The 24,756-nt window shown below is 37.2% G+C and overlaps 1 protein-coding gene across 2 annotated transcripts in view; it reads left to right on the top strand.

Moving 5' to 3' along the window:
* SBF2 (SET binding factor 2) overlaps positions 1-24,756 on the top strand; it is a 485,581-nt gene that overhangs the window by 108,051 nt on the left and 352,774 nt on the right. For both annotated transcript variants that reach the window (XM_032853454.1, XM_032853455.1), the window contains exon 2: positions 10,017-10,102. In XM_032853454.1, coding sequence (XP_032709345.1) covers positions 10,017-10,102 — 86 coding nt within the window. The remainder of the gene's footprint in view (positions 1-10,016; positions 10,103-24,756) is intronic.

The following is a 24,756-nucleotide window of genomic DNA, read 5'->3' as shown; positions in this document are numbered from 1 at the left end:
TATTTCATATATCAGTTTCTCAGAAAGATCTTCTGCTATGATAATAATCCAAAGGTAAGATAGGCTGCCTTGAGATACTGCACATCTGTTTCACAATACCTGTCCAAACACAGATTAGAAGAGCCTGGTGAAATATAGGAGGAATGTATACATTACAGATGAGTTGTGTGAGGACTCTCTTCATCCTTCGATAGGCAAAATCTATTTATTTATTTATTTATTTATTTATTATTTAAAAACAGATTTTATTTATTTATTTTACAGACAGAGATCACAAGTAGGCAGAGAGGCAGGAAGAGAGAGGGGGGTGGAGCAGGCTCCCCGCTGAGCAGAGAGCCTGATTCAGGGCTCGGTCCCAGGGCCCTGGGATCACGTCCCGAGCCAAAGGCAGAGGCTTTAACCCACTGAGCCACCCAGGCGTCCCTGTTTGTTTGTTTTTTAAAGATTTTATTCATTGGGGAAGCAGGCTCCCTGTAGAGAGCGCGATGCGGGGCTCCATCCCAGGACCCTGAGATCATGACCTGAGCAGAAGGCAGAGGCTTAACCCACTAAGCCACCCAGGTGCCCCTCAAATGGTTTTTCTGCATTTATTGAGACAGTTCTAAGGTTTTCCTTTTATTGTCTATTAATATAATTTATTTATTGATTTTAATAGCAGTATGACTTTTTCTTGATTTCTGTAGCTTTATTATAAAAGACTTTAAGTCAGGTAGTATAAGTCCTTTCCTGCTCAGTTTTGATTCCACTCCCTATAGTTTCTTCAGTATGGGGGCCTTGATTACTCCAGCAATTTTAGTTCTTTTTTTTTTTTTAAAGATTTTATTTATTTATTTGACAGATCGCAAGTAGGCAGAGAGGCAGGCAGAGAGAGAGAGGAGGAAGCAGGCTCCCCGCTGAGCAGAGAGCCCGATGCGGGGCTTGATCCCAAGTCCCTGGGATCATGACCTGAGCTGAAGGCAGAGGCTTTAACCCACTGAGCCACCCAGGCGTCCCCGCAATTTTAGTTCTTATTGCAGAAATGTTGTCTTTGCTCTTCCATGTTTAGTTGCTGTTTTTAAGTTGGCCATTCAGGTTTCCAGTGAATACTTGTTGGGTATTTGGGGTTCTCTTGTTTTCTTATCTGCTGGTCTCAAGCCATTATTGTTGCTTCCTTCTTACTCTTGTACGAAAGATGCTGATACTTTGCAGGCTTTGTGATTGTTAGTAGTTTTTCTCTAGTTGCAGTATTTTGGGGGATAACTTTTTACCTAGTTTTTTTTTTTTTTTTAAAGATTTTATCTATTTATTTATGAGAGGCGGAGAGAGAGAGATTGGCAGTGGGAGAAGCAGGCAGAACAGGGAGGCTGATGTAGGACTCAGTCCCAGGACCCTGGCATCATGACCTGAGACAAAGGCAGGCGCTCAACCAACTGAGCCACCCAGGTGCCCACCTTTTCACCTAGTTTTGTTGGAAATGTTGTCCGTGAGTTTTTGGTTTTGCCATCTTTTTCCTTTTTTTTAATTGTGGTAAAAAAACACATATAAAATTAACTTAAACATTTTTGAGTATATAATATAGTAGCGTTAACTATTATACATATACTGTATCACATCGTTCTATAACATATCCCCAGAATTTTCTCATCTTGCAAAACTAAATCTTTTTACTAACTGAACAACTCACCTTTCCACTCCGCTTGCAGCATCTGGCAACTACCATTTTACTTTTTGTCTAAGAGCTTGACTACTTTACATACTGCATGTAAATGGAATCGTATTTTTTTTTTTTTTTGGTAACAGATTTATATTATTTAGCCTAAAGTCCTCAAAACTCATTCGTATGACAAGATTTCCTTTTTTTTTTAAATATTCTAGACAATAGTGCACAAGGGTTCCAGTTTCTCTGCATTCTCACCTACATTTTTTATTTTCTGGATTTTTGATAGTGGCCATCCTAATCTATGTGAGGTGATATCTCATGGTTTTGATTTGCATTTTTCCAATGAGTTAGTGATGTTGAGAATCTTTTTATTTTTTATTTATTTTTTTGAGAATCTTTTTATATGGTGTTAGCCGTTTGTATCTCTTTTTTGCAGAGATGTCTTTTCATGTCCTTCCCTATATTTTTATTGGATCACTTGATTTTTGTTGTTAAGTTGTAGTTCTTTAAAAAAACAAGAAGAAGATTTATTTATTTACTTTAGGGGGAGACAGCATGAACTGGCTGCGACGGGGTGGGGAGGACAGAGAGAAATTGAGAGAGAAAATTTTGAGCGAACTCCCTGCTGAGCACAGAGCGCAATGCAGGGCTCCATCTCACAAACTTGAGATCATGACCAATGCCAATACCATACTATCTTGACTACTATAACTTTGTAATATAGCTTGAAATCAAGGAGTCTGTTGCCTCTAGTTTTGTTCTTTCTAATTATTGCTTTGTCTATTCGAGGTCTTTTGTGGTTTTATACAAATTTTAGGATTGCTCGTTCTTTTTCTATAAAAAATGCCATGGGAATTTTGTTAGGGATTTCAATGAATCTATGTATTGCTTTGGGTAGTATGGACATTTTAGCAATATGGAAGAACTCTTCCATTAATGAGCATGGAAAACCTTTCTATTTATTCGTGTCTTCAATTTCTTTCATCAGTGTCTTATAGTTTCCAGTATACAGGTCTTTTATCCCCCTGGTTAAATTCATTCCTAGGTATTTTATTCTTTTTGCTGTAATTGTAAATGGGATTATTTTCCTAGTTTCTCTTTCCAATAGTTTTTCTAATTAGCATATAGAAATACAATTTTTATGTATTGGTTTTGTATCCTGCAAGTTTTCTGAATTTGTTTATTAGTTTCAACTTTTTTTTTGGTGGAGTCTTTAAGGTTTTCTGTATATAATATCATGTCATTTGCAAATAGTGACAGTTTTACTTCCCCTTTATCAATTTAGATGCCTTTCATTTCTTTTTTTCTTGCCTCATTGCTCTGGCTAGGACTTCCAATACTATGTTTTAAAAGTGGCAAGAGTGGGCATCTTCATTTTGTTTGTGATCTTGAAGGAAAAGCTTTCAGCTTTTTACTGCTGGGTATGATGTTAGCTGTGGGATTGTCATATATAGCCTTTATCATATTGAGTTACATTCCCTCTACACCCACCTATTAAGAATTTTTATCATAAACAGATGTTGAAAAGACCTTACTCAACTCATACTTGAAGGTTTTTACCCTTTTTACTAATCTTTCCCTATTTTCCACTACCCCCCAGTATAATGCTAAGTGAAAAAGCTACACAGAAAAAGACAAATACACTTCATTATTAATAGAACTAAAGCAACTTTTGTTTTTGTATGTAAATAATAATAAATTTAGTTTGAAATGTGTTAGCCAGGCAGAAAGTCCATACTTAAATTCCCAGTTTTCCATGAATATCTTTGCAGTATTAAAGTATACTACTAGACTGAGTATAAAGTTTGCTAGGTGTATAAATCATCTAAAAAAACAAAGTCATTGTGAGAAGAAGTCTTCATGTGAGCATCGTACACTTATAGACAATTTTGAATTGCCTTTTAAGCCATGAAAGGATGTCAGCTTTTAAGTCTGTCTGTCTTTCTTTCTTTCTTTCTTTCTTTCTTTCCCTTTAAAGCTTTTTCTTTTGTATACTCCCTTAGTTATTTTTTATTTGGATTTTTGAAAATTTACATTTCTCGTCTTTGGGTTAAATGATGCTGCTAGTACATCAAAATGGAAGTAAGAAATAGCTCTGTTCCCAAAATGTGGATTTTTTAGTTTGAAATTTTTTAGTCTGTCTCTGATTTCATTAGACTCATGACCTGATTTCTAAACAATATGGTTTTCTTTCCTAATATTTACTGTCTTATACTGTGCCTACATCTGCCCTTTTATTTGCATTTCAAAAACCTCTATTCAAGTTCTAAATACTCTCACAGCAAGTTTTATCCTTGTCTTCTCAGCACCTAACACAAAGCTGGCATAGTGTTATTGTATAAATAACAATAAATAAAATAATTTATGTGATAGTTTGCTTGCCAGCTTTTCTGGATTTGTTCTCTTACCATTATGTACGGTTTCCTAGACCAGAAAAATTGGTAGCTTGTTCTAAAACTTCAGGTATGATCATTGCTTTCTGTGACAAATAATTCTTTTTTTTTTTTTTTTTAATAATTGTCATTCTTAGAAGGTTCTTTCTTGCTTCATTTACTCTTCTCCTACCCCCTTAACCCCTATGTTGCATCTCCTCTCCCTCATATCAGGGAGATCATATGATAGTTGTCTTTGGGAGGGAGATAAACCATAAGTGACTCTTAATCTCACAAAACAAACTGAGGGTTGCTGGGGGGAGGGGGGTTGGGAGGGGGGGTGGGGTTATTATGGACACTGGGGAGGGTATGTGCTATGGTGAGTGCGGTGAAGTGTGTAAACCTGGCGATTCACAGACCTGTACCCCTGGGGGAAAAATATATGTTTATAAAAAATAAAATTAAAAAAAAAAAGGAAAGTTCTTTCTTTATTTTGACTCAAAAATAACTCAAAAATAATCAGTTAAATCTTTGGCTCTAGTTTGCTTCACTCCATCTTCTTTCATGTAATAGCTCTTCAGGTATTTAGAGCAGGATAGTCTCTTAGGTCCTATTACTTTTCTTTTTAAGTTTTCCGACTAAAGCTTTTTAATGTAATTGTTTCTAGATCTTTTACCAGTTTGAAGGAGCTGATCTATCAGGGTGCTTGATACAGTGTATTCTAGTTTGGATTCTTTAGTGACAAGTAATACGGACCTATTCATTCTAACTTGAGGGAAGGATATCATAAAAATACCTCTGGGGTCGCATGGGTGGCTCAGTGGGTTGGGCCTCTGCCTTTGGCTCAGGCCCTGGTCTCAGGGTTCTGGGTTCGTGCCTCGCATCCGGCTGTCTGCTCAGCGGGGAGCCTGCTTCCCCCTCTTTCTCTGCCTGCCTCTCTGCCTGCTTGTGATCTCTCTTTCTGTCTCTTAAAAAAAAAAAAACACCTCTAAAGTTTGGTGACAGACATTATAGTGCTGCCAGAGTTTACTGGAGGTAGAATTTAGCAGTACAGCCTTTCTCTTGTGGCATCTCTGCTTCCTTCTATGTGTGTATACTCTTTACTTGTTTCTGCTAGCAAGTCTGCCTAGAGTTTTTGTTGTTCTCTAACTTGGGTTTTACACATGACCACTTGTGGTGCCTGACCTTTTTCTACATCATAACAAGACTTTTTCTTTTTTTTTTTCTTTATTTAAAAGATTTTATTCATTTATTTGACACAGAGAGAGTGAGTGAGTAAGCAAGAACAAGCAGGGGGGAGTGGCAGAGGTAGAGGGAGAAGCAGGCTCCCCACCAAGCAGAGATTCCCATGTGGGGCTCGATCCCAGAACCGTGGGATCATGACCTAAGCTGAAGACAGACCCTTAACTGACTGAGCCACCCAGGCGCACCTATCATCGCAAATTTTGATACATTTGTATGTTTGTTTGTTTGTTTTTTATTGCTTTAGTCTCATTTTTCCTATTCAGAATTCCCTCGCAGTAGGATTTTTTTGTCTCGCATACCTTTTACAGCCAGGTCATTCTGTTCATAAGTTGCTTGCCAGTTTATAGGTGGCCTTACCCACCTACAGTCCCATTTATTTATTCAACAAGTATTTTATTGAGTATCTAATAAATACCAGGAATTATTCTAAGTGCCTAGGATACATCAGTAAACAAAGTAGGACAAAAATCATTGTTTTCATCCTAGTGAGATGAGACAGACAAGTAACAATAAATATAATAACCAAATAAAGGATTTAGTAATTTTTTTCTGGCTGGTGAGAGGAGTGGTAGGATTGTATGTTCTTTTTTTTTTTTTTTTAAGATTTTATTTATTTATTTGACAGAGAGAGAGAGATCACAAGCAGGCAGAGAGGCAGGCAGAGAAAGAGGAGGAAGCAGGCTCCCCGCCTAGCAGAGAGCCCGATGTAGGGCTGGATCCCAGGACCTGAGATCATGACCTGAGCCGAAGGCAGAGACTTTAACCCACTGAGCCACCCAGGCGCCCCGTATTGTATGTTCTTGAATGTGACTGCTGCCCTTTCTTGAACTGTGAGTGATGCCATTTTTGATAGAAAATGATGTGAACAGATGGACATCATATAGCTAGTCTAGTGTGGGTAACCCCTGATCTAGTTTTTTAGATAAACATATCACAGGAAGATTTAGTGAATCATATATTAGAGTAGCATCTCTCAAAGTTCAGAGTCTATATTAAACCAAGCAGTATACACTTTGTACATCTATATTCTAAACACGCAGAGAAGGCACTCAAGTAACTGATTTTTGTCAATTGGTACAAACAACAAGTTATCAAGCATCCTGTTTTGTGCGGAGCAGAGTATTACATTTCTCTGCCTAATCAATCCTTACTCAGTCAGTAGTTCTTCTGCAGATATACTTTTTCCTTCTAACTTCTGGCAATGCCATACCTGTAGTATATTAGTTAGCAACCCCAGAGAATATGCTGGGCTCTTCTGGGGCCATTGACCAAGTCACTTTGTCAGGGGGGTGATGGATGGTTGGATCATCCTAGGTCACTTGCTAATCTTTGTGGCTGAACTGGGTAGCCCGCAGCCCTAGCAGGACCCAGGGGAAAGTGGGTTACCAAACATAAAGGAGGGAAAAGTGTGCCTGACCACACCAGTATTTCCTCACCCTTCGTAAATTTGTTTTGGACAGTTTGTCTAGAATATATACTTTTTTCAAAGAAAAGCATTTCCAAATGTGTTGGTATCCTGCTGAACATCCCCTTTCAATATATTAACTACATCAGTCATCCTATTTCTTAATTTTATGATGGGGTAGGAGACCAGGGACTGGAAAGAAAACATGAAGGCACTGATTACTAACTGGCCCTTCCTTTTCCAGTATAGCTACATACAATGCGTTGGACAATCACAATTTTGTCTGCCTAGCACCTCACCTTTGTAGGAAGTGTCCCCTTTCTTTTAAGGAATTTCTTCCTCCCCAACTCAATAACTCAGCCCCATTTAATATGTGGTACAAATAAGAGCTGCTTCTACAGCCACTCTGGTTGGCATGGTGTACTTTGCTTCTAGACATAGGGATCAGTCCACAGTGGACATCTGACTCTAGAACACTCTTCCCTCACTGTGGCTTGCTTCTCAATGTAAAATGCCATTTTCTTAGCATTCTTACATACAAACAGTATTGCGTATAAGAATAAGTGTCAGATAAAATATATAAACCAGGAAAATGAGTTTAAATACTCTGACTAAATGCTTAAAAAATCAAGAAACAAGAAACAAGGTTCATTTACTTTTTGTAAGATATCTTCATAAGTTCCTTAAAAGTTGGTAGCTGCAGCAATTTATATGCATTTTATTTGTGGTGAGATATTATTTTACCGTTTTTGTTATTTTCTAAAATAATTTCCATTTTCAGATAACATTATCTGATATAACTGAAAGTTATATCACTCATGAATCACATTTCTGTGTGCATTTAGAGATGTTATATCAGTATTTCAAACTGAGCTTTCATGTTACTGAAACACTACATATAATTTTAAAATCAGTAAATATGTTACTTCCGGAGAACTTTGGAAAGTTATGCTGCTGCCAAGGAAGAGCTTTTAATCTCTCAAATTGACAGTAATTAAAGCAAATGAATGTTTAGAATAGTTGATAAGAATGTGGTGAAAATGCCGATCTTATGCTTAAAGAATTTACAGAATGTAAAAAGACTGTTGAATGTCTTCTGATGGGCCCTGTGGGATTGTGCTAGTTGTAAAATTTTTCATTCTCTTTCACCTAGTAGTTATATATTGAAGAATTTTTCTGGGAAAAACAGAGGTGAAGATAAAGATTCATATAGAAAGATGCTTTTTGCAGTATTATTTATAATAGTAACTAGAAAATGTGTGTTTAACATCAAAGACTTACTGTGAAATACCAAATAATAAATGAATAGGTATAGCTAGAGTTTGAATAGATATAGCTAGAGTTTCGTATGATCTTAATTCTGTAGAAAAAAATACATGTGTACAAAAATACATGTGCTCACAAAAAACTTGGGATAAAATAGTCTAAAATAATGACAGTGATTTTCTCTAGCTGTGGAATTATGGGTGATTTCTTCTTTATATTTTTATATATTTAAAAAATTTTCTACAATTAACATTTATAATTTTTATAAATGTGTAAAGATTAATATAAAGTATTTCTTGAGCCTAAAATGTATTACATGTCACTCTTAGAACTGAATAAGCAATATATGGATACCTTGTTAAACATAAGATAAATAACTTGCATTTATCTCTGTTTGAAAAGACAGGGAGATGTGATTTGAAAACAATTTATGTCAGTATTAACAAATTTATTAAAATTAACATTTAACTCAGTATGAATTAAATGCCAGGTATTTAGGATGCTCTGTGCTTGGGGATACAAAGATGGTACTGAAAGAAAGAAAAAGCTCGTTGTCATTTTTTCTAGAATGTTTTCTATAGTATTCTCTGTTATGCTGGGTTAAATTCCCTTCTATCCTTGTACTTACCATAATATACTGAAATTATCAGTTTATTTGTTTCTCCTGATAATTATGAATTTTTTGAGGATAGGGGTCATGTCTTTTTCATTTGTTTATCCCCAACACTTAGCAATTTACTGACTTAACTCTGCTTGCCATGTCAGAAGTGGTTATGTTTGAGGTAGATTTTGAAAAAGTAAGTGCCTGTGATAACCATTTTTAATTTAGGTTTACCTTGAATGAGATCCTTCATTCCCCTATAATGATGGATATATGAGGAGTTACTATACTGCAGAGTTGTTAATTTAATTGAGAATGTTTTTATTTTGCCTTTTCAAATGTGACCTCATTTTTAGAACACAGTACTGAGTTGTTCAGTTAAATGAATTAAACTTTTTATTTGTCCCTTAAAGATAAAATTTGTCCGTAAAGTGATTGAACTCTACATGAGGGCCAAGGGGGAAGTTGATTTCACAGGGAAAGGGTAATAGATGATGGTGGATAATTTTTTAAATTAGCAAATTGAATCAGGTGTTAAAGGATCCCTTAAGGTAAGTGTACAAATAACCAGAGTGTGGTGCTTTTGCTATGAAGTCAACTGGGACAACAGGTAAAATATCCAAGGACCCAATGCTCTTTAAAAAGGATAGCAAAATGTAATTTAGATCTAACATGTACTTTCCATCCCTAATTTACCCACAGATTATATCTCCAGTGTTCAATTATAAGTTGATCTCTTCTTTAGAATCACAGGATAATTTTAAGACAGTGACACTATAGGCTGGTGGCTTTACCTGGGCCAGTTTTGCCCCCTTTTCCCAGAACACAGCAATGTCTGGAGATGTTTTTGGTTGTAATGACTTGGTGGTGATAGTGGGTTGAAGCTAAAGATGCTGCTAAACTAAATAACGTAGACAGGACGAGCCCAGCCCTGACCCCCAGCACACAACAAAGGATCATCTGGCCCAAAATGCCAGTAGTGCTGATGTTGAGAAACCCTGCTTACACAATTGTCAGGTTCTCAGACCACTCTAAAAATCCTTACTTTACCTGTAATAGTGCCCATGTAACCTATAACTGAAGCATAGTCCTAATAGTCCTGTTTCATTTGTCACTTTAAGATTACCTTGTCTCCCTAGAAGAGTTTTCTTTAGGTTTCAACTAGATATACTGAGAAGATTGCTTTCCTTATTTAGGAATAGGAGTAGTTCTCTCATGGTATGGTAGAGGCTCTAGATATTAATGCCTCTGTTTATTTTTCTTAGCTTTTCATATGTGTCACTCTTTTGGGGTCTGTAGGGTAGGGATTGCTTGGTATTTCAATATTATCTTTAGAAGGTAAATACTTTTATTAAGCCTCTTAAAACTTCAGAATATTTAATTAATATATTGATTTCTTCAACAAATACACATTTATAAATAAGTATTAATATAACAAGTATTAAGACTTCTTTGTGCTGTATAACTAATTCACTTTGATTTTAATAGGGTCAGGAGCAGGTCTGGGGAAAATAATCCAGAGATTTCCGCAGAAGGACTGGGATGATACACCTTTTCCACAGGGAATTGAATTGGTAAGTTGATGTTGCTTCATTGTGCTTTTATAGTGATACTTTTCTTTTTATGCTACATTTATGGTTCTATTTATTTTATAGTTACTGTTAAATAATCTGGTGGTTTAATGTAACATGTTACTAGATATAATCCTCCTGTCCTCAAGTACAGTATCCTTTGAATATATTGATTCTGGAATGCCTGTTTTGCTATTCTTTTCTCTTTTGAACTTCTTTATATTGATGATCTTTATGTAAATGGAAGCTGAAAAATTCCTGACTCGTTAGTTAAAATCTCAGCCTAGTGGCTTCAGTGGTAGTGTGTCACTAAACAAATACTTAACAAAGGTATTTTGCAATGACTATAAAGTTTTGTTCTCAAACATAGTGGAGTGTGGATATGTGTATATGTGGGGGTCTATATGTATTTATATTATGTGAGTGTATACATACACACACACACACACATATACACACACACACACAAGAACTTTTCTCTAAAGCAGTTCTTGTTGAGAGAACATTTGGTATGATTTGATAGTGAAGAGTGTAGGCTATGGAGGAGACTGTCTGGGTGGAAATCCCAGCTGTATGGTATGACTTTAGTCGAGTTACTTAACTTCTTTGAGCAGCAGTGTCCTCATCTATAAAATGAGGATAATGACAGTACCAATCTCATAGGGTCTTATAAAGATAAAATGGGAAAAAATATACAGAATGCTGAGAACAACGGCGTCCATTAAGTAAGTGCTCAGCAAATGAGGTAGCTTGTTGATAATGATGATGATGATGATTGCTGTCATTGTTGCTTGTTCGACATGTTGCAGCATCTCCCCTTCCTCCCCAACCCCCGCAGCAGAATTGTTCATTCTCTTGTTATCGTGGGTCTGAAATACCCAGTAGGAATAAAACTGATGTTGAAAACTGGGAATTTTCTCATTCTAGCTAATGACTGTCCATTTCTGTTTAGAGAGGATAAAAGATACATTGTCGAATGCTTAATTTGTTATAACCCAACTGTATAAAGAGGGCTGTGTGTTCTGTAGAAACACAGAGAGGGCAAATCTTGAAGTTTGGTATTAAAAATGGGGAAAGAGGGCGCCTGTGTGACTCAGTTGGTTAAGCAACTGTCTTCGGCTCAGGTCATGATCCTGGAGTCCCGGGATCGAGTCCCACATCGGGCTTCCTGCTCGGCAGGGAGTCTGCTTCTCTCGCTGACCTCTCTCTCTCATGTTCTCTCTCCCTCTCTCTCTCAAATAAATAAATAAAATCTTTTTAAAAAAAAATGGGGAAAGAATGTGAGGATCTCAGGAAAAGTAACTTTCTGGAGATCTCCTTACTATAGTCCTTTCTCTTCTCCCCCACATGCATACATATACTTGTAATTGGTCTTATGAATAAGCAGGTATTTGCGCTAATAAAGCTTTTAAGCCCTGCTTCAGCATCCTTTCTAGTGATGACTGAAAGGGGAAAATTTTGGTGCTGGGGACCATTGAAAAGTTTTTTGTGAGTTCTCCCAGAGTGTGGAGGAATGTAAACTACATCATTTTGACAGTGTGAACAGTAAACCACTGTTGTAAGTTTCCAGAACAACAGACATTATTGGGGCTATTTAGCTATGACTGGGAAGGGGTTATTCTTGTGTTTTGAAATGGATACCCTACTGTCTCTGGTGTTTTTCCTATAGGGAGGGAGAGACACATACTGTTTTCACTACCTAGTAAATGGTATTTTTCCCTTGTGTGACAGACACTCCCATGTTGAAGTGCTATCAGTGTATCTCCAGTAACAAGTAGAGTCATGTGCCACTGACTAGTGAAGTGGAGGAGCTAAGAGGGTGACAGAACTTTTCCTCACCTAAGATTTTCCTAGATGACCTCTTGGCTGATTCTTAGCAAAGCATTTCAAGATGGTTTTTTTTTGGTGCTGGGTTAATATTTAAAAAATATTTTATCTGCTGGATTACATTGGAAATTGTTTTTCTTTTTAATTTTTTCATCATTGAATAGCAATTTTTTTGGGGGGGGTTTGTTGAATAGCAATTTTGATACTTTTAATGTCTGTTGTGCTTTGTCAAATACAAAATAAATCTGTTGATCTAACATGTATTAAAGCCCATTTTAAAAACATAATAGACTCATTAACTGTTAAATTTTTGTTGTCTTTTTATTATTTATTGCTTTGTGCTATGCTTGATGTGTTAGGGGCATGTAACTATTCTGCGCTTGAATAATAATAACTTGAATAACTGTGAGATACTGTGTAACTTAAAGTAACTCCTGTCATATCTAGACCAGATATAGACCTGATAAAATTTTAGTCTAATTGGAGGTGATCTGGCTTAGTCCCTACGTGGTTTGTTTTTTTTAAATTTTATTTATTTATTTTATTTTCACAGAGAGAGGGAGAGAGAGCACAAGTCGGGGGAGCAACAGGCAGAGGGGTAGGGAGAAGCAGGCTCCTCACTGAGTAGGGAGCCCTTTGTGGGGCTTGATCCAAGGTTTCTGGGATCATGACCTGAGCTGAAGGCAGACATATAACCAACTGAGCCACCCAGGCACCCCGCCCCAAAATGGTTCGTTGATTCCAGGGTGATTGTGACCCTATGCCAGTGATTTACAGGGGAAAAAAAAATCTTAGCCCTTCCAAAGTAGTGTCACAACTTTTAGCATATAATATTAATATCTAATGGTTGCATAGGATTGATAGATTATGATGAACTCATATAAATTGGTTGAATAGTGGTAGTCTATCTAATTTACAATAAGTAAACTGAGGATTAGGAAGTTAAAACCAATTCACTAAGCTCTAACAGCTAAGATGTAGCAGAGCTAGGTTTTAAACCCATTACCACATGAAGTAGTGACTCTTAGTCTCAGCCACAATCTGAGAATATTCTGAGAGTGACACTTTAAACTATGGTTGGCATTTATATTTTAGTGTAAGGGCAGGATCTGAAAACAGGGTTCTATAAATTTGAAGACCTGAGGTTCAGAAATGTTAAGAGAATGCTGTGTTGTATAGAAACCAACTTCACATGTTTATTTTGCCTGAGGATAAATATGGATTCAGAGTATAATACTGAAATTATTTTCTATTGTCACCTCTCCTCAGTCAGCATATATTTGTTGTATATAAGTTCTGACACAAGTTACTGTGTTTAGCCTGAAGATTAAACTTTATGACTTGTGGGAAAGGACTTTAGGTATCCATTCACTAATAAGTCAAAACCCAAATTTAATTTAGAGGATGCTGAATTTGTTCCTTCTGTTTTTATGTAAAGAATTTGCTTTTTGGGCAGCTGGATGGCTGAGACAGTTAAGTGTCTGCCTTCGGCTGAGGTCATGATCCCAGAGTCCCGAGTCCCACGTCAGGCTCCCTGCTCAGTGGGGAGTCTGCTTCTCTGCCCCTCCCCTGGCTCCTGCTCTCTCTCTCTCTCTCTCTTTCTCTCTCCCTTCCCCCTTCCCACCTCTTGTCACTCTCTTTCTCAAACAAATAAAATCTTTTGTAAAAAATTGCCATTTTCCCCCTTTCATCTATTGAGAAATGCTGAACTTAATTTGGATGGATTTTAAAAATAAAAATATGAAAATAAGCTAAACCAAACATAATGACTACTTTTCCAATTCTGGGATATTTTTATCTTTTTCTCGTGCTTTTTAGGCACACATGAAAACCACAGACAGTCATATAAATAAAGTTACAGTTAATTTTAGTAACAGTATTTCAAAGAAAATGTAAGAATTGTTTTGCAGAGGAATTCTATGGCTAACAATCTATTTCTGATTATGGGATGAAGTATTTTTATTGGCTAGGGTTTGGACATAAGCAAAATAGTATCGTTCTGGCACTAGCTCTTTTTAAAGATGCCCAGTCTCAGAAGTGAATCCTTTTGTATTATTCAGAAAATTTTATGTCATATTCTTCACTGGAATGCCTGCACTGAGGCATTTGTAGAACTATCTGATTTTTTTAAGAAGACTAAAGTAGTATGATAAAAAAATGTGGCTTGAGTAAAAGAGTAATAAATGTTTAGTTAGAATTTTTAAGTTTCATGTTTGTAAAAAAGTAGTTGAGTTATTTATAGACTAGGGATTTGACCACCATCAGTATGAATCCAGTGTTCCGTAACTGTGAGTATAGATTGGAGAAAAGAGGAAGAAAATAGTGTATGCAACATTCTGCAGTTTTAACATAGAAGTAGTCTTAGTATGGGATATTATTTGTGCTGAGAAGTTGGTATAAGTACCATGTAATGCTCTAATTCTTTAAGCCGTTTAGAATACATCAAGCATAACAAATGGGATAGCAGTTGTCCTTTTGACCAAGATATAAATCCTGGGTGGTCAGGGAACTGAGTGTAGAAAAGAAGGAAGAGAATATTCTCCCTTTTTTGTAGAGGAGTATTCATGAAAGGAGAATGAGAAAGGTAGTGAGCATATTGGATGATAGAATCAAGATTCACAAAGATTTTAAAAGGCTGTAATTATAGGCTGTTAAGAAGATGAAATATATGGCAATAGGTAAAAATGTGGGTTTCTGCATGTGAGTATAAAAAGCCACCTGTATGAGTAATTATTTAGAATAAAGAAGGCAGGATAATTTGCCAGCCAGAGAGATTTGAGAAATACATGAAGATAGCTAAAAATAAAAATAGATAATTATAAAAAAGATACTTATAAAAGATATTATAGGTAGTGTCCAAAGCCTTTGTGCTGACATGGGGTACTTGGTGATGAATTCAGTTTTTATTTTATTTTATTTTATTTAAAAAAATATTTTATTTATTTATTAGATAGTGAGAAAGAGCATGAGAAGGGGGAGGGTCAGAGGGAGAAGCAGATACCATGCTGAGTGGGGAGCCCCATGTGGGACTCAATCCTGTGACTCCGGGATCATGACCTGAGCTGAAGGCAGATATTTAACAGACTGAGCCACCCAGGAGCCCTCAGTTTCTTTCTTTCCCCTCCCTCCCTCCATTCCTTCCTTCCTTCCTTCCTTCCTTCCTTCCTTCCTTTCTCTTTCTTCTTTCCTTTCTTTCTTTTTTAAGATTTATTTATTTATCTTAGAGAGCACATGTGCTGTGAGTTGGGGGAAGGGCAGAGGGAGAGAATCTTAAAGCAGACTTCCACTAAGCAGGGAGCCCATCAGGTGGCTTGTTCCTCAGACGCATGAGATCAGGACCTGAGCCAAAACCAAACCTAACTGACTGAGCCACCCAGGTGCTCCTGATTGTCAGTTTTAAAGATGATATGAAGAATTTGTGGAAGGGCTTTCAATTTTGCATGGCTTTTAAAACATGCTAGGGACTACAAAAAGGATTTAAAGTTCTGTTCATGACAAAGCAAGTAGATATAAATGGAGGTTAAGCTGGTAAGTGGTGGTTTGAACTCACATTTTTGTTTTCTACTCCTGGACAGTTGTGCCTTTGAAGTAGTAAAACCACGTGGCAGGTTGGAACCTGATGTAGTCTAGAGCATGCATCTCTCTCAGCATCTCTGAAGTGGAGGATACTCAGTCTTAATGTTATTCTCACATTCCTCTATGCTCATTGAAGAGGCTTATTATTTTATACTAGACTTTTCAGTTACTTATAATTCTCTTTATTTTACTGACGCATTGATAATCTCCATTATGCCATAGAATCTTTCAGCTACCCAGTCTCTGTGGTCTGCTACTTCAGTACTGCTCTCAGAGCCACCATAGGGCAAGGTTCACAGCCCTAGAGAATTTCCTGAGGAAGATGTAGATCTCCATAGGCCTAACCTACTACAGATTCCCATTGTTTGCAAATAGCCTGGCCCTCATTACCTCAGGGAGTACTGCTGCTCATCTATCCTATAATTGTTGTAGCACTGCTATGGATTATTCTACTCTTCTTAACTTCCAGTTCCTTTTTTGAGTCTTCTCTTTCCATTGATCCCACGTATATCGTTAAGACTAGCTAAAAAAAAAAAAATATTTTCTTGACTTTTTCTCTTTTAGCTATTATCCTATTTCTCTATTATAATATGTTTCAAAAGATTCTCCTTGATTTGCTGTCTCCATTTCTCTGAGAGACAAGTGTGGTACAGTGGAAAGAATATGGCATCAAGAATTAAAACCTGGAGGGGCACCTGGGTGGCTCAGTGGGTTAAAGCCTCTGCCTTCGGCTCAGGTCATGGTCTCAGGGTCCTGGGATCGAGCCCCGCATCGGGTTCTCTCTGCTCAGCAGGGAGCCTGCTTCCCCCTCTCTCTCTGCCTGCCTCTCTACTTGTGATCTCTCACTGTCAAATAAATAAATAAAATCTTAAAAAAAAAAAGAATTAAAACCTGGAAAGTTCATTTACCCTTTCTGATAATACTACTTCTTCTAAGGGCTATTATCAGGTGATTGTTAATAATTTAATATGCTGTAGTGTTATGATTTCTTGCCATCCACTGTCAGCTCATCACCCATTTTACTCACATCTCAAGGGTTTATTCTGAAGTGTAGTTTATGTCTTTCCCATTCTGAAATTACAGAGTTGAAGTTTTTAATATTTTCTTACTTCATGAAGGTAATAATAGCTGTTATGATAGATAAACCTTGAGATTTTTGTGGCTAGCATGATAGAAGTTTTTCTCTTCTTACACTCATGAAGTCTAATTAGTGGCATGGGATAGATGGGTGTGGGGTTTACCATCATCAGAGTGTTATTCTCAAGGTCATCTTGGGTATTGCCACTGACAAGAGTGGTAAGAGAAAGCATGGAGGATAGGGTTGACTTTCATGGGATAGGCCTGGGAGGGTGTGTGCGTCACTTCATTCGATTTATCAGAAGTCAGTAATGTAGTCCCCCACCCTCTTAACTATCATGGGAGTTTAATGGGCAAATAAAGCCTAGATATGTGCCTAGGAGAAAAGTGAAACAGATTTAGTGAACAGCTAGCTTTTCTCTACCACAGTATTCTTGCTGAATTTGAATGTCTTTTTCCTTACCGTAATTCTCCTTGACTGTTTTATTTTGTGACATCGCTAATATTTAGTCTTTGTGTCAGTTCCTGGCTCTGAGCTCCTGAAACTCTTGGAATTTACTATTCTGTCTTTTCTATGCTAATGAATAGCTGATTGCTTTAGTGGACCCTAGATTGCTTTAGGAACCAAACCTGTGAATAGAAGTTCAGAAATTTCAGCCCTCCCTAGGGAAGGATGAGAGGCTGGAGACCACCAGCAGCCAATGATTTAATCAGTCTTGACTACCTATTAAAATTTACCATAAAAATACCTAAATGAAAGGGTTCAGAGATCTTCTGTATTGGTGATATGGTGGGAAGGTAGTGTCCTTCGAGAAGGTGTGGAGGCTCTGAAGGCCCCCCTTCTCCATACTTTGCTTAATACTTCTATTTGGTTGTTCCCCAGTTGTATTCTTTATAATAGATTGGTAAATACAAATATTTTTTTCTTGAATTCTCTTTTTCTAACAAATTACTGAACTTGAGGCAGAGGTGGTATTTTGGATTTGTATTCTGCATGCAGAAGTAGATAAGCTTAGGGACCCAGTTTGCAGCTATTATCTAAAGAGAGGGCATTCTTGTGGAACCTGAGTCCTGAGTCCTTGACCTGCGGAGTTGATGCTAACACTGGTAGTTAGTGTCAGAATTCTTGAATTGTTGGACACCTAGTTGTTATTGGGAAAAAAAAAAAAAAAACCCATGCATTTGGTGTCAGACAATGTACAAGACAGTCTTCATCATGCTAATTTGATGAACAAATTTCATAGGGTTTGTTTCATATATATACTACATATTTGTGGCACATTTTCTTTATTTATCCTTTGATGGACCTGAGCCAAAGGCAGATGCTTAATTGGCTAAGCCATCCAGGCATCCTTTGAGTTGGTGTTTTTGTTTTCTTTGGATAAAACCTGAAAGTGGAATTACTAGATCGTATGGTAGTTCTAGTTTTAATATTTTGAGGAACCTCCACTGTTTTCCACAGTGGCTGTACCACTTTGCATTCCCACCAATAGTGCCCAAGGGTTCCCATTTATGTACAGCCTCACCAACACTTATTTTTTTCATAGTAGCTAATTTGACGGGTGTGAGGTAATATTACCTTGTGGTTTTGCATTTCCCTCATGATCAGTGATGTTGACCATCTTTTCATATGCTTGTTGGAAATCTGTATGTCTTCTTTGAAAAAGAATGTTCAAGTGCTCTGCCATTTTAAACATCAGGTTGGTTTTTTTGGTACTAAGTTGTATAACTTTTTATGTCTTTTGAATAATTTCTTATCAGATGTATGATTTGCAAATATCTTCTCCTATTCATTAGGTTGCCTCTGAGTTTTGTTGATGATTTCTTTTATGTGTAAAAGCTTTTTTATTATTTTTTAATTAACATATAATGTATTACTTGCTTCAGGGATACAGGTCTGTGAATCATCAGTCTTACACAATTCACAGCACTCACCATAGCACATACCTTCCCCAGTGTCCATAACCCATCCATCCCATCCCTCGCCACCAGCAACCCTCAGTTTGTTTCCTGAGATTAAGAGTCTCTTTTGTTTTGTCTTCCTCCCTGGTCCCATTGTTTCATATTTTCCTGCCCTACCTCCACAGCCCCCCACTCTGCCTCTCAAATTCCTCATATCAGAAAGATCATATGATAATTGTCTTTCTCTGATTGACTTATTTTGCTTAGCATAATACCCTCTAGTGCAAAAGCTTTTTAGTTTGATGTAATCCCATTTGTTTCAACTTTTGTTGCCCTTCCCTGAGGAGACTGGTCCCCCCAAAATATTGCTAAGACCAGTGTCCCAAAGCTTATAGCCTGTGTTATAGGAGTTTTATGGTTTCAGATCCTACCTACAAATCTAATTCATTTTCAATTTATTGTTGTACATGGTGTAAGAAAATGGTCCAGTTTCATTCTTGGGCATGTGGCTGTCTAGTTTTACAGCTCCATTTGTTGAAGAGAGTGGGTATTTTTGCCTCCTTTGTTATAGATTAATTGACCTTGTAAGCATGAGTTTATTTCTGAGCTCACTATTCTGTCCCATTGATCTATGTGTCAATCCTTGTGTTTTTTCTTGCTAGTACTATACTATTTTGATTACTATGTCAGTTTTCTTTCCTTTTCTTTTTTTTAAAATATTTTATTTATTTATTTTGACAGACAGAGATCACAAGTAGGCAGAGAGGCAGGCAGAGAGAGAGAGGAGGAAGCAGGCTCCCTACGGAGCAGAGAGCCTGATGTGGGGCTTGATCCCAGGACCCTGGGATCATGACCCGAGCTGAAGGCAGAGGCTTTAACCCACTGAGCCACCCAGGCACCCCACTATGTCAGTTTTCTTCCTGTGTGTGTGTGTGTGTGTGTGTGTGTGTGTGTGTGTGTGCCTATTTTATTTTCTCTGGAAAGTGGTAGTATCAGTATTCTGTCAGTCTTCTGTACTTGAATCTTAGTCATACCTCACACTACACAGAAAAATTAACCTGAAATTGATTATGGACTAACTGTAAAAGCTGGAACTAAAAGGTTTTAAAAGAGAACTTAAGAGAATGTCTTTGCAACGTTTACTTAAGGAGAGACGTTAGATAGAACAGCAAAAGCATGACTACATTAAGTTTTTCTGGAGTACCTGGAAACCTTTGAAGCGGAATATATCATTATGCAAAAAAGGTGGATATTCAGATAGCAAGAATTCCCATTTTGTCTCATAGATTTCACGTGGATCTACAGAATTTAGATGCTACTTGAGCCTTCTGTTTTTTTTCTCTTTTTTCTTTTAGTGAGGAGGAAGACATTGGAAGAAATGAGGGGACATGTAACAGATTACCTAGAAACTCAGGGCAAAGTTTTTTCAGGTGTTATCTATGATTCTGAGCCAGATTTTATTCTTCAAGTCAGAATTTTGGATATATTCAAATATGTGGGGTGACTTTGACAATAGAACTTTATTAAAGTTTTAATTGCTGTAGATGGTAGCCAACTTTAGATATGAAAACATTATTATATGTGAAAGACTTCCATACTTTGTGGTATGGAAGAAAAAATAGCGAAATTTGGATTTTATTTATCTGTCTATATCAGTATATATATACCTCTGTATAGATAAATAACTTAATATAAATGACAACAGCTATTTAGAGAAAGCATCCATTTCCTAGGTCACATAATCTATTTTCAAAGGTGTACAAGGAATGATATTTTCATATTATCTATCTCCCCAACCCTCAGCTTTTGGTCTAATCAAGTTCTTCTGTAATTTAGACAGCTTATTTATTATATGGAATATGTTCAGATATTTTTGCTTGAGTTGGTATTATCTTTGAGTATTCATGTGGAACTTTGCAAGTTATAGATATTACTGTGCACGGTCATCTCCTTATGTTATAAATGAGCCAGTTTTAAAAAGTGAAGTATTTGGTGGCCTCTAGTGGTACTTATGTGTCTATAAAAAGTCACTAATATCACCAATATACAAAATTTTAGGGAGAAAGAGTTACTAAGGTGACAAAACACATATATGTGGATTTATCAAGGAAGAGTTTTTTTGATCATTGAGAACTAAAATTTTATTAATCAGTTATATATTTGTCAATTATGAATCTGTCAGTGATGTGGTTGTCTCTACTAATTTAGAGCAAATTTTATCATCACTAGACTTCCTTTACTTTTCAGAAATGCCTTGAGGGCTGCTTGGTGGCTCAGTCGGTTCAACGTCTGCCTTTGGCTCAGATGATGATCCTGAGGTCCTGGCATAAAGGCCTTCGGATCAACTCCCACTGAGCATGGAGCCCACTTTCTCCTTGCTGCTCTCGGTGCTTGTACTCTCTCTCCCTCTGTCAAATAAATAAATAAAATCTTAAAAAAAAAAAAAGTCCCTTGAAATGATATACATGTATCTTTACTGGAAATAATTTCTATGTAGCTTGTACTTAGGTAGCAGTAGTGTACTATTGAATTGTTCTGAGATGTGTCCATGCAGGGGGATGGTAAGAAGAAATTCTGATGTCTCCTTAAATATAATAAAAGATAAAAAATAGGTATCAGTATTTCATAAATTAATAATAAAGATAATAAGTCCTTAAGGTTTATTTCTTTAAACATCAAATTCTGGCTAACTTAAAGATAATTCAAGTTCAGCCAAGAATTGTCTGGAATCTTGGGGTGCCTGGGAGGCTCAGTTGTTAAGCATCTGCCTTTGACTCAGGTCATGATCCCAGGGTCCTGGGATCAAGCCCCGCAACGGGCTTCCTGCTGGTCGGGAAGCCTCCGTCTCACTCTCCCACTCCCCCTGCTTGTGTTCCCTCTCTCTCTGTGTCTCTCTCTGTCAAATAAATAAATAAAATCTTAAAAAAAAAAAAAAAAAAAGGAATTCTCCAGAATCTGAAATATATTTAGAAGTTGGGAAAATTTATATAAATTCAAGATTTGGAAAGCTAAAGAGAAAACTGACAGTTTTAGGTAAGTTAAATTTTTTTTAAGTGCTGAAATTAATCTGCATTCATACTAAAAACAAGATACTGAAATCTAGAGATTTAATAAGTTGTCCAAGATCATAAAGCTCCTAACTGTTGGCTGAGATGATAAAACCCTGGTCCTTTGACTTTTTACTAAGGCCTTTTAGAAATTAAAATATTCTTTGTGTTAGTTGGGACAAACTCATTCTTTTTAAAAAGTTTTTTTTTGGGGGCGCCTGGGTGGCTCAATGGGTTAAAGCCTCTGTCTTCGGCTCAGGTCATGATCCTGGGGTCCTGGGATTGAGCCCTGCATCGGGCTCTCTGCTCAGCAAGGAGCCTGCTTCCTTCTCTCTCTCTCTCTCTGCCTACTGGTAATCTCTGTCTGTCAAATAAATAAATAAATCTTTAAAAAAAAGGTTTTTTTTCCCTGCTACTTTAAAAATGATTAAGTTAACAGGATAGGCCTTATACTAATTAGGCTTAAGTGGTATTAGAAGGACTTGAAAAGTGTTTCAACATTAAAATCAGGAAAGTCTAATGATACAAATCTGTGCTAACTAAGGAGTTGGTGTTTTTTATTTCCTCCAGAAAGAGACTGTTTTTTAAAAGAAATGCCTATCATACATGTGAATTTGGGAATAACTTTGATTATGACAACCGTGGTATTCTAATGAAGAAGTTAGATTGCACTATTGGTTTCATAACTGACAGAAAGATTTCATCAAGAGTATAGTAAGATCTTGGGGCACCTGGGTGGCTCAGTGGGTCAAGTCTCTGTCTTTGGCTCAGGTCATGATCTCAGGGTCCTGGGATCGAGCCCCACATTGGGCTCTCTGCTCAGTGGGGAGCCTACTTCCTCCTCTGCCTGCCCCCTGCCTACTTGTGATCTCTCTCTCTGTGTCAAATAAATAAAATCTTTAAAAAAAAGAGAGTATAGTAAGATCTTAAGTATTTTTCTCAAATTCAGTAGTATGTACTTTGGAGAGAAATAAACTAATATAAAACTTATATGAGATTGTTAGGTCCCCCCCCAAATGGGTCCGTGATTAAAGGAGCGAGACTAATAGAAAACGAAGGTCAAGCAAAGCTTTATTTCGCGCCAAACATCAAGAATCAAACTGATTGGCCAGGGCTGTGCCTCTTACAAGAGAGGGCGACCTTTCTCTGTTTCACAGACTAGCTTTTAAGGGCAAAGGCCATGCGGTTGGGCCTGGCCATGCACAGGTGGCCAATGAAACTGTAACACACACAGAAAGCTACACAGTCATGCTAGGTGACCAACTGAATTACAATTTACCCTAGTAGACATTTGAACCAGCCTATCACCTTGGTCAGAATTGGCGCCCAAAGGGTGCCCAAAGGGCGGGGCCCATACTCCTTGGTAACTAGGGAGACAGTATGCATCCCCCCACTGACCGGATGTCTCTACCTGGCCTGACCCCCCCTTGTATTTGAGCTTTGTTACCTAGGGCTGGACTTGTTTTTAAGTAAGTCCCCTGGGGGAAGGGGAACAGGGACAGTTTAAGGGTTAAACAACAAGGTTACTGTTTTAACCTTGATGGAAGCCTCTGCTAAATAGGTCCTTACAGAGATGTGCCATCAGTTTGTGAATTAATTGTGATTTACATTGGTCAAGGCACACAGGGTTCCAGGCGGAGACAGCTTTTCCTGAGACTTCTGAGTGCTAATAAATAAGATGGAGTAGAGTCCTGGATTCTTGTTTTAAATGTTTCACTTTCTGACAGGCCAGAGAAGTAGAGGAAGAAACACTTCCTCTGATGCCAAGTGATGTTGAGCATCTTTATGTATGTCTGTTGGCCATCTGTATGTCTTCTTTGGAAAAATGTCTATTCATGTTTTCTGTCCATTTCTTAACTAGATTATTTGTTTTTTGGGTATTGAGTGTTGTAAGTTTGAATAGATTTTATCAGATATGTCATTTGGAAATTTCTTATCCCATGCTGTAGGTTGCCTTTTCATTTTGTTGATTGTGTCCTTCATTGTGCAGAAGCTTTTTATCGTGATGAAGTCCCAGTAGTTTATTTTTTCTTTTGTTTCCTTTGCCGTGGAATGATATCTAATAAGAAGTTGCTCTGGCCAGTGTCATAGAGGTTACTGCCTGTGTTCTCCTCTAGGATTTTGAGGGTTTCCTTTCTCACATTTAGGTTTTTTCATCCATTTTGAATTTATTTTTGTGTAAGAAAGCAGTCCAGTTTCTGTTTTTTGCATCTTGCTGTTCAGTTTCCCAACACTATTTGTTGAAGAGACTCTCTTTTTTCCATTGGATAGTCTTTCCTGCTTTGTCAAAGATTGGTTGGCCATAGAGTTGTGGGTTCATTTTTGGGTTCTCTGTTCTGTTCCACTGATCTATGTGTCTGTTTTTGTGCCAGTACCGTACATCTTGATCAGTACAGCTTTGTAATATAATTTAAAGCCCGGAATTGTGATACCTGTATTTCTGCTTTTCAAGATTGCTTCGGTTATTCAGGGTATTTTGTGGTTCCATACGTATTTTAGGACTGTTGTTCTAGCTCTGTGAAAAATGCTGTTGGTATTTTGAAAGGCATTGTGTTAAATGTGTAGATTGCTTTGGGTAATATAGACATTTTAACAACATTTGTTTTTCTAATCCATGAACATGGAATGTTTTCCTATTTCTTTGTGTCATCTTCAGTTTCTTTTGTAAGTGTTTTATCATTTTCAGAGTATAAATCTTTAACCTCTTTGGTTAGGTTTATTCCTAGGGTTTTTTTTTTTTTTTTTTTTTTTTGTAAATGGGATTGGTTTTTTATTTTTCCTTCTGATGCTTCATTACCGTGTATAGAAATACAACAGATTTCTTTTCTTTTCTTTTTTTTTTTTTTTTAGATTTTATTCATTTATTTGTCAGAGAGGGAGAGAGAGCGAGCACAGGCAGACAGAATGGCAGGCAGAGGCAGAGGGAGAAGCAGGCTCCCTGCCAAGCAAGGAGCCCAATGTGGGACTCGATCCCAGGGCGCTGGGATCATGACCTGAGCCGAAGGCAGCTGCTTAACCAACTGAGCCACCCAGGCGTCCCGAAATACAACGGATTTCTGTACATTGATTTTGTATCCTGTGACTTTAATGAATTTGTGTATCGGTTCTTATAACATGATTTTTAAAGAGAAGATCATTAAAGAACAAGCTTGTGAGTAGTTATGAAAAACACAATTTCTTTTTTGGTAGTTTGCTCATTTGTCCAGAATTTTGCTTTAAAATTTATGG

The sequence above is a fragment of the Lontra canadensis genome, unplaced genomic scaffold (genome assembly GCF_010015895.1).
Source record: "Lontra canadensis isolate GAN:19392208 unplaced genomic scaffold, GSC_riverotter_1.0 scaffold7, whole genome shotgun sequence".
Classification (NCBI taxonomy): domain Eukaryota; kingdom Metazoa; phylum Chordata; class Mammalia; order Carnivora; family Mustelidae; genus Lontra; species Lontra canadensis.
The sequence above is the reverse complement of the archived record's forward strand: the minus strand, read 5'-3'. Positions and strand labels throughout refer to the sequence as shown.